The sequence below is a fragment of the Schistocerca americana genome, chromosome 3 (assembly GCF_021461395.2).
Source record: "Schistocerca americana isolate TAMUIC-IGC-003095 chromosome 3, iqSchAmer2.1, whole genome shotgun sequence".
Lineage (NCBI taxonomy): Eukaryota > Metazoa > Arthropoda > Insecta > Orthoptera > Acrididae > Schistocerca > Schistocerca americana.
In genome coordinates, this window is record NC_060121.1 from 11,555,429 (window position 1) to 11,569,909 (window position 14,481).

Below are 14,481 nucleotides of genomic sequence, written 5' to 3' on the forward strand. Positions count from 1 at the left end.
GAATAAGAAACGCACTAGAGCTTCAACCAACACACGCACGAATTGACGATACTTGGACTTTTGACACGCACCAGTGCACTGATTAGCAGTAGATTGCCAAAAAACACCAGCAAATGCTTGGCTCCAGGTGCACGGAAATTGAAACTTGTCAAGTGTCAATCTAGCTAGCCAAAAGTGTAGCTGCACGAGAGTTTACTGTACTTGTTCTCAGATGGCAGTCACAGACGTGAACAGGTTACAATGTACTCAGTACACTACACAGTGATGCTCCCTTGTAGTGGTCTGATGTAGTCAACTGGAACATTGATGATGAGTAAGCCCTTACTTTCCAACATCAGGCCACTGTCAGATCCAAATACTCCAAAAATACAGATGTTGCAAGGTTTAACCAGGGGACCAAATGGACATCCACAATGAGGTTTCTTTCAAACTCTCATCAGATAATGCTGTCTCACACCAATATGCAGCACCTTCATATCCTCCAGAGTGATGATTCAACATCTGACGCTATTCACATCCCTTATATACCACACGATGCTTGCTAAACAGCAATAAAAAAAAAAGAACACTAATGAATAATGAAGGAAAAGACAGACTGTTACTTACCATAAAGAAGATACCTTAGGCTGCAGATGGGAAGAATTAAAAGACACTTACATAAAGCTTTCAGCCACAGCCTTCATCAGTAAGTAGTAATCTGTCTTTTCCAACATTGTTGATATTCCTACTGGAGTTTCCATTGTTTCAAGGACACTGATGCTTTTCTGTGAGTGTTTGCTTTATGATGTTTTCTGCATTTTAGCTTTTTTTTAAAAAAGAAAAAAAAAGAAAGAAAGAAAGAAAAAAAAAAAAGATTTGTTGCTGGAAAACTTCTGAAGTCCAATAAAGGAGTTACAACAGCCATATATGGTTATCTGGTGGACCTTGCAGAACCAAATTCTAGGGCTGAAATATACTGTTGACCAATGGGCATTAATCAGAATGAATACTAAATAAAAAATTAAATCCAAGTTTACACAAAAAACACAGGTTCTATCACTGTTGCTTTTCATTCTATTTTGCTCTTATGTTTGCTATGACTTGTTAAGCAGAAATTTTCTTTCTATCTACAGAGTTGCATTTGCTGTAATGTATCTTACCTCCATGTTGTTTCTTCTTTCTTCTCACTGCTGCCCCAATCATGGCAAGCAAGTCATCCTCACTGCATTTGCTTCGTATTGCATCTCTGAAACAACAGTTAAAACACCCGTTAAACAGTACCAGGCAATTACCACACAGTGAAATGTTGGTACACTAAAAAGGAAGAAAAACTTTGCAGAAATCTTCAACAGTAATCTTGTAGTCTGCAGTAGGCAACAGCAGGATAACAAACCCACTGGACAAGAATGGGAAAGTCATGATAGAAGTTACTTTTATTTTTATAAATAAACATGTATCTTACACAAATGCTCAAGAGTATACATAGGATCTCGGGCTGAAGAGGTGGAGCAGAAACTGACATTAGTTTTGTTGAAGAGGGAGTACTGGAACACAGCACAATTTCTTGCAAAATGAAGCCAAATTTATTGATAAACTCTTAATTAATTGCCAAGCTCACTAATGTGACCATTTTATAACAGGTACTTACTGCTTGGAGTATATGTGACTTTTCAGGCTTGCCTAATAGATCTGTTGCAAAAACACTTTGGGTTCCCCACCAGATAACATTATGCAAGTCCCTCCCTCAATATTTCAGTGACACAACGTTTTGGCATCTTCAGGTGGTGGTGATTTCCACCATCACTGCTGCAAGATGCAACTGGCAATTTCCACGTGACAGCTTTGAAATTTATCATGTGGATGACTATGACCATCATATTTAGAATTCAGAGGATTTCATAGAATACCTGAAGATGCTTAAACTAGAACTTTCAGATCTTTTAGTTAGCTCAAATGTTATATCATTACTTACAAAAGTGCCCCTGCAGCCCTCATTAGAGGTTATTAGCAGCAAGTTTGAGAAAGAAATTGTGATGCTGTTTAAACATGTGCATACCTCATCCTATTTCTTATGTAACACCAACTACTTTAATCAAGTGGACAGTGTTCCCATGGGAGATCCTCTATTTCCCTTAGTAAATATCCAACATTCCTCCTTCTGGCAGAATGCTGAAGAGACATTTGTGGTGTGGCCCACATAATACAGACACTACCTATGTCCCTGCAGCATTTGCACTCGCTCCATCTGAATATTCAGTTCACTGTGGAAGTACAAAAAGATAGCAGCTTACCATTCCTGGATGTCACGGTTAGAAGAAAAGCTGACATAGCACTGGGGCTTAGTCTCTACTGCAAACTGATACACGCAGAGTTATATTTGAGGTCCAAAAGTTGCCGTCACCCTGCACAATGTGGTAGTGTCTTACACTCCCTGGCACATAGAGCACACGTGATTTCAGATACCGACAGTCTGCCTGGTGAACTGTAACACCTAAGAACAGTGTTCCAGCAGAATGTTTATTCTTGTAAACAGATTTGCAATGTGTTCTGAGCAAAGCAAGTTCAGTGTAGGGATGTAAATGAAGATACTTAGACAAGCACTGCAAATGGCTTTCTTGCCATATTTCAGTGGCATGTTTTCAAAATTAAAAGAATCGCTAAGAGAAACAGAATCAAGTGTGTTTTTCGTCTACCAGCAAAACTAAGGAATTGTTTGTGTTCAGTTAAAGACAATCTTGACCTTAGAAAACACAGATCATATATAAGATCTGATGCCATTATGGGAAACCTTATATAGGGCAGACACCTCACATTGTGCAAGAACACTGTGTTCAACAGCGCTGACAAAAATGCCACCCAGTAAATTAATGGTAGCAGAGCACTGCCTGAATACATGGCACCACACGTTTCCCAAGAGGACTGAAATTGTATCCTCAGCATCATCACTCTAGGACTGTGTTTTTAAGAATGAGGCATGTATCCATACGGTGGGCAATCTTACCAACAGGAATATGGAATTTTGACTAAGCACTGCCCAGAATCCAGCACTGACTGCCATGAAATTAAAACAGTAGAAACCAGATCCTCCGATGTATGACCTGATGCAGTACCTTGCAGAGAGTTAATTCAGCTCTTAACCACACGAGTGTCCAGAAGTGCAGTCATTGCCCACAACACATAAGCAGAAGGCTACTATGAATGGCATTTACATCCAACTGGGAGTGCCTGTCCACACATTCGTACTCCTGCTTCTAGCCTGACAAATTTCAATTCTGCTGTGCGAATATCACCAGCCACATCTTGCAGCAGTGATGACAGGACCCACCACTACCTGAAGATGACGAACAGTTGTGTTGGTGAAACATTGTGAGGCTTGGACAAAGTTATTCAGTGGCAAATCTGAGAAGATTTGTATACATTATTTTTCTGTGACGCAGGTAATGTGCAGCAAAATGTGATAACTTTCTTTATTTTCCTTTTTGTACATTTCAAAATACCCCAAAAATTGGTGAGAAACACTGAACATATGACATAACCAGATGACACACCCCACAGCATGTGCAGCAGTCGGGGTTGAGTGTAAATGAATGATTGAGCAGTGCAATACTTTCATTTGAGCAAACAGAGCAAATTTCGAAAACATTTTGTAAATATGATCTGTTGTAAATGTAGATGTTAAAAATTATTGTCCCTGCTGTAATCAAGCAAAAGCAGTTCTGCTTTTGTGTTTATTGCTTCTGTCCCTTCTCTTGTTAGTAAAGAAAACATAGGTCATTTAATGGCGATGATGCTATTCTGAAGTTTATACTCATCTACTTGTTATGCAATATGGTAGGTTTTCATTGTACTGTACTTTGCAAGAAATCAAGGAAACTGCAAGACCGGTAAATAAAATAATAAACTTCTATATATAAAAATAAAGATGAGGTGACTTACCGAACGAAAGCGCTGGCAGGTCGATAGACACACAAACAAACACAAACATACACACAAAATTCAAGCTTTCGCAACAAACTGTTGCCTCATCAGGAAAGAGGGAAGGAGAGGGGAAGACGAAAGGAAGTGGGTTTTAAGGGAGAGGGTAAGGAGTCATTCCAATCCCGGGAGTGGAAAGACTTACCTTAAGGGGAAAAAAGGACAGGTATACACTCGCACATATCCATCCACACATAAAGACACAAGCAGACATATATATATCTGCTTGTGTCTGTATGTGTGGATGGATATGTGCGTGTGTGCGAGTGTATACCTGTCCTTTTTCCCCCTAAGGTAAGTCTTTCCGCTCCCGGGATTGGAATTTTACCATCATTACTTTTTTTTTTTTTTTTTTTTTTTTTTTTTTTTTTTTTTTTTTTTTTTTACTTGTACCACACATATTCCACACGGTTCATGCTCACTCCTTCAATGATACTGCCCATCCTTCTCTAGTGTGTGAGTTGTCCCTGCTTTCCTGCGTGTTTGTTGGTTTAAACACCCTTGTTTCAAAAGAGAGTGACAGCTTAGATACAGTCTTGTCAACATTTTGTATTTTTATTTAGCAATTATTGTTTGAGCCTTATAGGTGAATGTCACAAGATATTGTCAACCACTGCATTCACTAGATGGGAATGGGGTTCATGGGGTTCATTTTTTAAGTTGCTGTTATCTTTTTCATCCTATCTTGGACTAGCTTTTCCATACTCCCACTCTATTTTACGTAGCCAAACAGTTATCCACCCTTGCAAACTTGCTCCTTTACTACCAAGTCAACTAATACTGGGCAGCATAACAGAAGTTCCAATATCCAGTCTTTCACCACAATTCACCTACACACACTTTTCACTCACTGATTTTCTTTTTTCAATGTCATAAATATTTTGCTTTCACAGGCTGCTGTGCTTTGAACATAAAATTGTAGGAACATCTGCCTCACATGTCTTTTTTTTTTTTTTTTTTTTAATTAAAGAATATGTTCCTTGCTTATTCCTATTTGCTTCTGATACATTTCCATTCTCACTTTTATTTTGTTTTGATCCATTTCTTTTTTCTTTGATAGACAAGTCAAACAACAATGGCAATATGTTGCAGCCCCCTGTGTTTCACCCTACTTACTATGAACTTACTTTTCTTAGCTTCCAATTTTATTAGTCATTTGGTATTTAAGATACTTAAATTAATTGTTTGACCCTGTATTTTTATATCTTATGTTACCTTCGGTTGATAAAGGATTTCTGGTATGCTCACAAAGAGAGAGCTGATTCTTCCCACCCCTCACCCCCCTTACCATGTCCTGAAACAAACTTATCGCCAAGTCTTAGTCTAGTCATCAATTTAAAAGTGTCAGTTGTTGGTCCCATTGTCTAATAATTTGTACATTTATACACATGAAGTTCCAATTTTTATTTGGAACATATAGACTCTGATAATCATGAATCACAGTTCAAATGGCTCTGGGCACTATGGGACTTAACATCTGAGCCAAGGCAGGATTCAAACCTGCGACCGTAGCAGTCGCGCAGTTCTGGACTGAAGCACCTAGAACCGCTCGGCAACGGTGGCTGGCGAATCATAGTTACCATCACATGGACAGAAATACTGTGTTAACTTTAATACAACACAGGGACATAGCCAAAAATGTCTTTACATAATTTCCAGTTCTGATTACTTTCCTTTAATTTAATCTCACAAATAGGTTAGTGTAACATGATGTTGACAGAGGCAAATTATATATACTCACAAATTATTTAGCTAGAGGTATCTGGTTTGTATGTCTGGGAGGGAGGAGGGTGCAAGCTGAAAACTTCAAGAAAAGATTACTCATTTCATACCTGCTGGATTTAACTGCAGTTTATCTCTTCCATATACCAACCACATACCTAATGTGCATGGCAAACAGTTTGAAAGTATTATTCTATACTCAGCATTTGGAACTATCAGTTCCTTCATGAGAGAGGAAAGAGGGATAAGTTTCTGAAGGTCTCAAAGGTCACTCGGACTCCATGACTAATGTGAGGACAAGAGGAACGAATGTGTCTATAAGAAGTTTTGGAATTTCACCTCCTGAAGGTAAAATACTGATCACTCTGTCAGTCTTCTAGTAATTTTATGGTTTCCTCGCATGAATTTTCACTTGGACATGATTATTCTATGTTTCATCACTCACCTGAGAGATATCTCTGAATACCCAAAGAGACACACCTCCAAATTGCCATCAGCTGTTATCTGTAAACGGTTGCACGTGCCACAGAAGTGTTCACTCATTGAGGTAATAAATCCCACACGTCCCTTGAAGCCCGGGACATGGCATGCCTGCAAAAAGAAATTGTAAGAAAATAGCTACTGCTGTTGTGTAAATACTATAAATGTGTTGCTCACCAAGTGGAGGAAGGAGAAAATGTGCATTAAGGGGAGTTTGAACGCCCTATCCTGACAATGTTAAATTTGGTGACTTAACTTCCCCGTATTTCAGGAACAACTGTAGCCATTGACAAGAAACTTTTACAGGACATTAAACTATATGTTCTGAGTCTTACAATAATTGCATTTCAGCCACTGCTTTTGGAAATGCAATTTTTTAATTACACAGTTAAAATTTTGTGTACTTTTTTGTATGTTATTCTAAATAATTTTATTTATGCATAATATTATGTTCTTCTTTTAGTTCAGAAGACTCAGAATACATATGTTATTACTCCCTGAAAATTTTAATTCGCTACTCGAAGTAGTTTCTGAGATTTAGGGAAAAATGCAAGAGAAAATCTAAATTTTCAAGAAGAGTTTTTAAAGTTTTAATAGACTGTAACTCAATATATGCTTAACATTTTATTTTTAGTCACTCAGAAGCACCCTGCACCACACTGCATATCATCCTCTTGACCTTTTTTAAGTTTTTTCTTGTTTTCTTCTTTCTGGACTCCGTAGTGGCCAACTGTGCTGCATACAGTGCTTTACCATTGCAAACCTTGTCCATCCATTCAAATTCTCTGATGCAGTTTGCTCCAGAATTAATTCCCATATGTTGTAGCACTTTCACGCTACCAATGTTGCCATCATTAAAAGCAATAACAGCATGACTGACCCCCACTTTAGTGTCTTCATTACAAGAAAAACATTTTTTGGTCTACATCTACATCTACATCCATACTCCTCAAGCCACCTGACGGTGTAGGCTACCTTGAGTACCTCTATTAGTTCTCCCTTCTATTCCAGTCTCGTATTGTTCGTGGAAAGAAGGATTGTTGGTATGCCTATGTGCAGGCTCTAATCTCTCTCATTTTATTCTCATCGTCTCTTCGCGAGATATACGTAGGAGGGAGCAATATACTGCTTGACTCCTCGGTGAAGGTATGTTCTCGAAACTTCAACAAAAGCCCGTACAGAGCTACTGAGCGTCTCTCCCGCAGAGTCTTCCACTGGAGTTTATCTAACATCTCCGTAATGCTTTCATGATTACTAAATGATCCTATAACGAAGCATGCTGCTCTCTGTTGGATCTTCTCTATCTCTTCTATCAACCCTATCTGGTACGGATCCCACACTGCTGAGCAGTATTCAAACAGTGGGCGAACAAGTGTACTGTAACCTAATTCCTTTGTTTTCGGATTGCATTTCCTTAGGATTCTTCCAATGAACCTCAGTCTGGCATCTGATTTACCGACGATCAACTTTATATGATCATTCCATTTTAAATCACTCCTAATGCATACTCCCAGATAATTTATGGAATTAACTGCTTCCAATTGCTGACCTGTTATATTGTAGCTAAATGATATGGGATCTTTCTTTCTATGTATTCGCAGCACATTACACTTGTCTACATTGAGATTCAATTGCCATTCCCTAAACCATGCATCAATTCGCTGCAGATCATCCTGCATTTCAGTACAATTTACCATTGTTGCAACCTCTTGATATACCACAGCATCATCTGCAAAAAGCCTCAGTGAACTTCCGATTTCATTCACAATGTCATTTATGTATATTGTGAATAGCAACAGTCCTACGACACTCCCCTGCAGTACACCTGAAATTACTCTTACTTCGGAAGACTTCTCTCCATTGAGAATGACATGCTGCATTCTGTTATCTAGCAACTCTTCAATCCAATCACATAATTGGTCTGACAGTCCATATGCTCTTAAATTGTTCATTAAACGATTGTGGGGAACTGTATCGAATGCCTTGCAGAAGTCAAGAAACACAGCATCTACCTGGGAACCCGTGTCTAAGGCCCTCTGAGTCTCGTGGACGAATAGCGCGAGCTGGGTTTCACACGATCGTCTTTTTCGAAACCCATGCTGATTCCTACAGAGTAGATTTCTAGTTTACAGAAAAGTCATAATACTCGAACATAATACATGTTCTAAAATTCTACAACTGATCGACGTTAGAGATATAGGTCTATAGTTCTGCACATATGTTCGACGTCCCTTCTTGAAAACGGGGATGACCTGTGCCCTTTTCCAATTCTTTGGAACGCTACGATCTTGTAGAGACCTACGGTACACTGCTGCAATAATGGGGGCAAGTTCCTTCGCATACTCTGTGTAATATTGAACTGGTATCCCATCAGGTCCAGCGGCCTTTCCTCTTTTGAGTGATTTTAATTGTTTCTCTATCCCTCTGTCATCTATTTCAATATCTACCATTTTGTCATCTGTGCGACAATCTAGAGAAGGAACTACAGTGCAGTCTTCCTCTGTGAAACAGCTTTGGAAAAAGACATTTAGTATTTCGGCCTTTAGTCCATCATCCTCTGTTTCAGTACCTTTTTGTTCTGATTCACCTACCGCTTTGACATAGGAGCAAAATTTCTTAGGATTTTCTGCCAAGTCAGTACATAGAACTTTACTTTCGAATTCATTTAACGCCTCTCGCATGGCCCTCCTCACATTACATTTCGCTTCGCGTAATTTTTGTTTGTCTGCAAGGTGTTGGCTATGTTTATGTTTGGTGTGAAGTTCCCTTTGCTTCTGCAGCAGTTTTCTAACTCGGTTGTTGTACCACGCTGGCTCTTTTCCATCTCTTACGATCTTGCTTGGCACATACTCATCTGACGCATATTGTACGATGGTTTTGAACTTTGTCCACTGATCCTCAACACTATCTGTACTTAAAACAAAACTTTTGTGTTGAGCCGTCAGGTACTCTGAAATCTGATTTTTGTCACTTTTGCTAACCAGAAAAATCTTCGTACCTTTTTTAATATTTCTATTTACGGCTGAAATCATCGATGCAGTAACCGCTTTATGATCACTGATTCCCTGTTCTGCGTTAACTGTTTCAAATAGTTCAGCTCTGTTTGTCACTAGAAGGTCTAATATGTTATCGCCACGAGTCGGTTCTCTGTTTAACTGCTCAAGGTAGTTTTCAGATAAAGCTCTTAAAAAATTTCACTGGATTCTTTGTCCCTGCCACCCGTTATGAAAGTTTGAGTCTCCCAGTCTATATCCGGCAAATTAAAATCTCCACCCAGAACTATAACATGTTGGGCAAATCTACTCGAAATATTTTCCAAATTATCCTTCAGGTGCTCAGCCACAACAGCTGCTGAGCCAGGGGGCCTATAGAGACATCCCATTACCATGTCTGAGCCTGCTTTAACCGTGACCTTCACCCAAATTATTTCACATTTCGGATCTCCGTCAATTTCCTTCGATACTATTGCACTTCTTATTGCTTTAAACATGCCTCCCCCTTCACTGTCCAGCCTGTCTCTGCGGTATACACTCCAATCTGAGTTTAGAATTTCATTACTGTTTACATCTGGTTTCAGCCAACTTTCTGTCCCTAGTACTATGTGGGCATTGTGACCGCTTATTAATGAGAGCAGTTCTGGGACCTTTCTATAGACGCTCCTGCAGTTTACTATTAGCACATTAATATTGTTATTCCCTGTTGCATTTTGTCTACTCCTACCTTGCCGCATCTCAGGAGGTGTCTTGTCGGGCCTAGGGAGGGAATTCTCTAACCTAAAAAACCCACATGTGCACTCCACATATACTCCGCTACCCTTGTAGCCACTTCCTGCATGTAGTGCATGCGTGACCTATTCAGGGGGACCCTACATTTCTCCACCCGATAGCGGAGGTCGAGAAATTTGCACCCCAGATCTCCGTAGAATCGTCTGAGTCCCTGGTTTAAGCCTTCCACTCGGCTCCAAACCAGAGGATCACTATCGGTTCTGGGAACGATACTACAAATAGCTAGCTCAGATTCCACCCCGCGAGGCTTTCCGCCTTCACCAACTCCGCTAACCGCCTGAACGAACTGAGGATGACCTCTGAACCCAGACGGCAGGAGTCATTGGTGCCGACATGAGCAACAATTTGCAGTCGGGTGCACCCAGTGCTCTCTATCACTGCCGGCGCGGTCTCCTCCACATCTCGGATGAGACCCCCGGCAAGCAGACAGAGTGAACACTGACCTTCTTCCCCGACCTTTCCGCTATTTCCCTAAGCGGCTCCATCACCCGCCTAACGTTGGAGCTCCCAATAACTAATAAACCCCTCCCCCCATGTGCCTGCTCGGACCTTGCTGAAGGAGTGGCCACATGTCCACTCACAGGCAGAACGGGCGATGCCACACGGCCAGCCTCCACACTGACCCTCCACCTTGTGCGCCGCGAATGCCGCTGAACCCGCCACTCCCCTTGGGAAGAGGGTGGCACAACCGCGCCCGGTATCCGCAAAGATGTGTCGACAGCAGGGTCAGTGGGTGAAGCATGTAACACCTGGGGTGTACCATGCAACGCACCAGACTCACCACTGCCTGAAGACGGCTAACCGCGGCCATCAACACGTTCAGCTGTTTGCGAACAGTGGCCAGCTCCTCCTGTGTCCGTACACAGCAGTCTCACATCCTATCCATCTTAAGAAATCAATTTACTGTAGAGAGTTAATCAACTTATAATTAGACTGCTAATTCACTAAAGGCGGCTGATAGTTGACTAAACTGTGGTTACTAGACACTTCCTGTAGAAAACAATGAAAATAGCACTACCTGTCTCTGGACTGTATTGAAAACAAACACTAGCACTACTGGCACTATGGCTGACTAAACGGACTTTCTCTGACTGTATTCAAAACAAACACAAAATCTATGGAACACTATTACTAGCACTCGACAATTAAAGCTTCCTAAAAGCAAAAACACACGGAAGAAGAAGTTACAAGTAAGAAAAATAGAGTTAATACTTAAATCAGCATAGCTCGCTGCACAGCAGACGTGACGCAGACGGCAGTTACGACGACACTGACGCTATAAGATTATTGAACGACTCATTGGGATTTTGAGTCTGACAATGCAGACACTTCTTCAATAATTCAGGATTGCCAGGTCTCTGTAAACAGGTTTTATGATATCCACAACTGCTGCTGGGATATAATGTTTATGGCTGTATGACCTGTTTGAGTACTGGGCATTGCGGTAATTGCACCATGAACCAGATCCAGGAGGGCATGACCAACACATTCCAGTTCTGTGATAAGCTTCTCACCATAAGGCTGAGTGGCTACTACACTGTTATATGCATTTGAGTCTGCACAACCTAAGAACTTAGTGTAACACACTCCCCTTTAGTTTACAGATCGATTATAAATTTCAACAGCTGCACAGGCCTCCGTACGACTAGTTGTCCTTCATAATTTCTGTCACAGATATGCCCTTCTTCATTCCCTGATTTATACTTATAAGAATGTTTGGTTAAAATCTGGAAATCTATTAGCTTTCCAGTATCCACCACTGGTCACTGTAGCAACAGAATTCTTAGAACTTCAGCTGCGCTTCTACCAAGTGCCCCAAAAGCTACTGATATGTCAATCATACCATCGTTTATTTCAGCAGCTTCATTTGCAGCACCCTTAATTGACTCACATGCAGTGGATTTCACAGCAGCTCCAATAAATCCTGCATACTTGTCCATTTTACAAAGTGGGCGTGGCATATACATCATGACACACATTGTTTCTGCTGCAGTGTGTCCTTTGCCAATAGCTCTCAATCCATAAAACCACCTAACATTTATTTCAAAATAATTATCTTTACACTTATCAGAACTCCAAAATGAATGAGTATATTTACAACTGGCAGAATTAATGATAAGTTTCCTGGCTAGTCCATTTGATACCTCAATGTCTTCAAGTAAACTAACTGGCCCTCCACATACATACAGCACACACATTCACATAACACCCCTGTTACGATGTGTAGATGTATCAGAATATAACCTAACCTACCATTTACATGAGTTTTGTTTTGAGATAACTGTGTTATCACTATGTTTTATTTTAATCTTCGAAGCACTAATGGGTGTTTCTCTAGATACTCATGAGTTTGCGAGTATTTCATTGTCTGTAACTTCACACACCACATGCTGAACACAATGTTTCTCTTTATTCAAAAATTTATTACCATGAAACCCACATTTCTTAAAAACACTTCATTTTGGAGTCATACTTTTTGAGAGATTTACCAGTCTATTCGTCACTATTCCTCAGAAAAATGTTAGCACTTCGATATACAAAGCATGTTTATACTATGAAAAGATACGATACTATTTTTGACAGTGCTACCAATACAAACACATAATTTAACCTTTATAACACAGCAATCCACAGCTTTCTACAGGGTGGTCCATTGATAGTGACCGGGCCAAATATCTCACATAATAAGCATCAAATGAAAAAACTACAAAGAACGAAATTCGTCTAGCTTGAAGGGAGAAACCAGATGGCGCTATGGTTGGCCTGGTAGATGGCACTGCCATGGGTCAAACTCATATCAACTGCATTTTTTTAAAATAGGAACCCCCATTTTTTATTACATATTCATGTAGTACATAATGAAATATGAATGTTTTAGCTGGACCACTTTTTTCGCTTTGTGATAGATGGGGCTGTAATAGTAAAAAATGGTTCAAATGGCTCTGAGCACTATGGGACTTAACTTCTGAGGTCATCAGTCCCCTAGAACTTAGAACTACTTAAACCTAACTAACCTAAGGACATCACACACATCCATGCCCGAGGCAGGATTCGAACCTGCGACCGTAGCGGTCGCGCGTTTCCAGACTGTAGCGCCTAGCACTGCTCGGCCACTCCAGCCAGCTGCTGTAATAGTCACAAACATATAAGTATGTGGTATCACATAACATTCCGCCAGTGCGGACGGTATTTGCTTCGTGATACATTACCTGTGTTAAAAAGGACCGTTTACCAATTGCGGAAAAGGTCGATATCGTGTTGATGTATGGCTATTGTGATCAAAATGCCCAAGGGGCGTGTGCTATGTATGCTGCTTGGTATCCTGGACGATATCATTGAAGTGTCCAGAACATTCGCCGGATAGTTGCATTATTTAAGGAAACAGGAAGTGTCCAGCCACATGTGAAACATCAACCACGACCTGCAACAAATGATGATGCCCTAGTAGGTGTTTTAGCTGCTGGGGCAGCTAATCCACACATCAGTAGCAGACAAAAAGCGTGAGAATTGGGAATCTCAAAAACGTCGGTGTTTAGAATGCTACATCAACATCGATTGCACCCGTACCATATTTCTATGCACCAGGAATTGCATGGCAATGACTTTAAACGTCATGTACAGTTCTGCCACTGGGCACAAGAGAAATTACAGGACGATGAAAGATTTTTTGCATGCATTCTATTTAGCGATGAGGCATCATTCACCAACAGCGGTAACCTAAACCGCCATAATATGCACTATTGGGCAACGGAAAATCTATGATGGCAGCAACAAGTGGAACAGCAGCGACCTAGGCAGGTTAATGTATGGTGTGGCATTAAGGGAGGAAGGATAATTGGCCCCCATTTTATCGATGGCAATCTAAATGGTGCAATGTATGCTGATTTCCTGCATAATGTTCTACCAATGTTACTACTAGATGTTTCACTGCATGACAGAATGGCGATGTACTTCCAACATGATGGATGTCCGGCAAATAGTTTGCGTGCGGTTGAAGCAGTATTGAATAGCATATTTCATGACAGGTGGATTGGTTGTCAAAGCACCATACCATGGCCCGCACGTTCACCGGATCCGACGTCCCCGGATTTCTTTCTGTGGGGAAAGTTGAAGGATATTTGCTATCGTGATCCACCGACAATGCCTGACAACATGCGTCAGTGCATTGTCAATGCATGTGCGAACATTACGGAAGGCGAACTACTCACTGTTGAGAGGAATGTCGTTACACGTATTGCCAAAGGCATTGAGGTTGACAGACATCATTTTGAGCATTTATTGCATTAATGTGGTATTCACAGGTAATCACGCCGTAACAGCATGCGTTCTCAGAAATGATAAGTTCACAAAGGTACATGTATCACATATGGAACAACCAAAATAAAATGTTCAAATGTACCTACGTTCTGTATTTTAATTTAAAAAACCTTCCTGTTACCAACTGTTCGTCTAAAATTATGAGACATATGTTTGTGACTATTACAGCGCCATCTATCACAAAGCGAAAAAAGTGGTCCAACTAAAACATTCACATTTCTTT

The 14,481-nt window shown here is 40.5% G+C and overlaps 1 protein-coding gene across 1 annotated transcript in view; it reads right to left on the reverse strand.

Annotated features, from left to right (window-relative positions):
• Window positions 1–14,481, reverse strand: part of LOC124605178 (molybdenum cofactor biosynthesis protein 1-like) — a 173,471-nt gene that overhangs the window by 138,507 nt on the left and 20,483 nt on the right. Inside the window, exons 4-5 of the mRNA XM_047136690.1 lie at window positions 6,122–6,267; window positions 1,150–1,225 (exon numbers count right to left, since the gene is read on the reverse strand). Coding sequence (XP_046992646.1) covers window positions 1,150–1,225; window positions 6,122–6,267 — 222 coding nt within the window. The remainder of the gene's footprint in view (window positions 1–1,149; window positions 1,226–6,121; window positions 6,268–14,481) is intronic.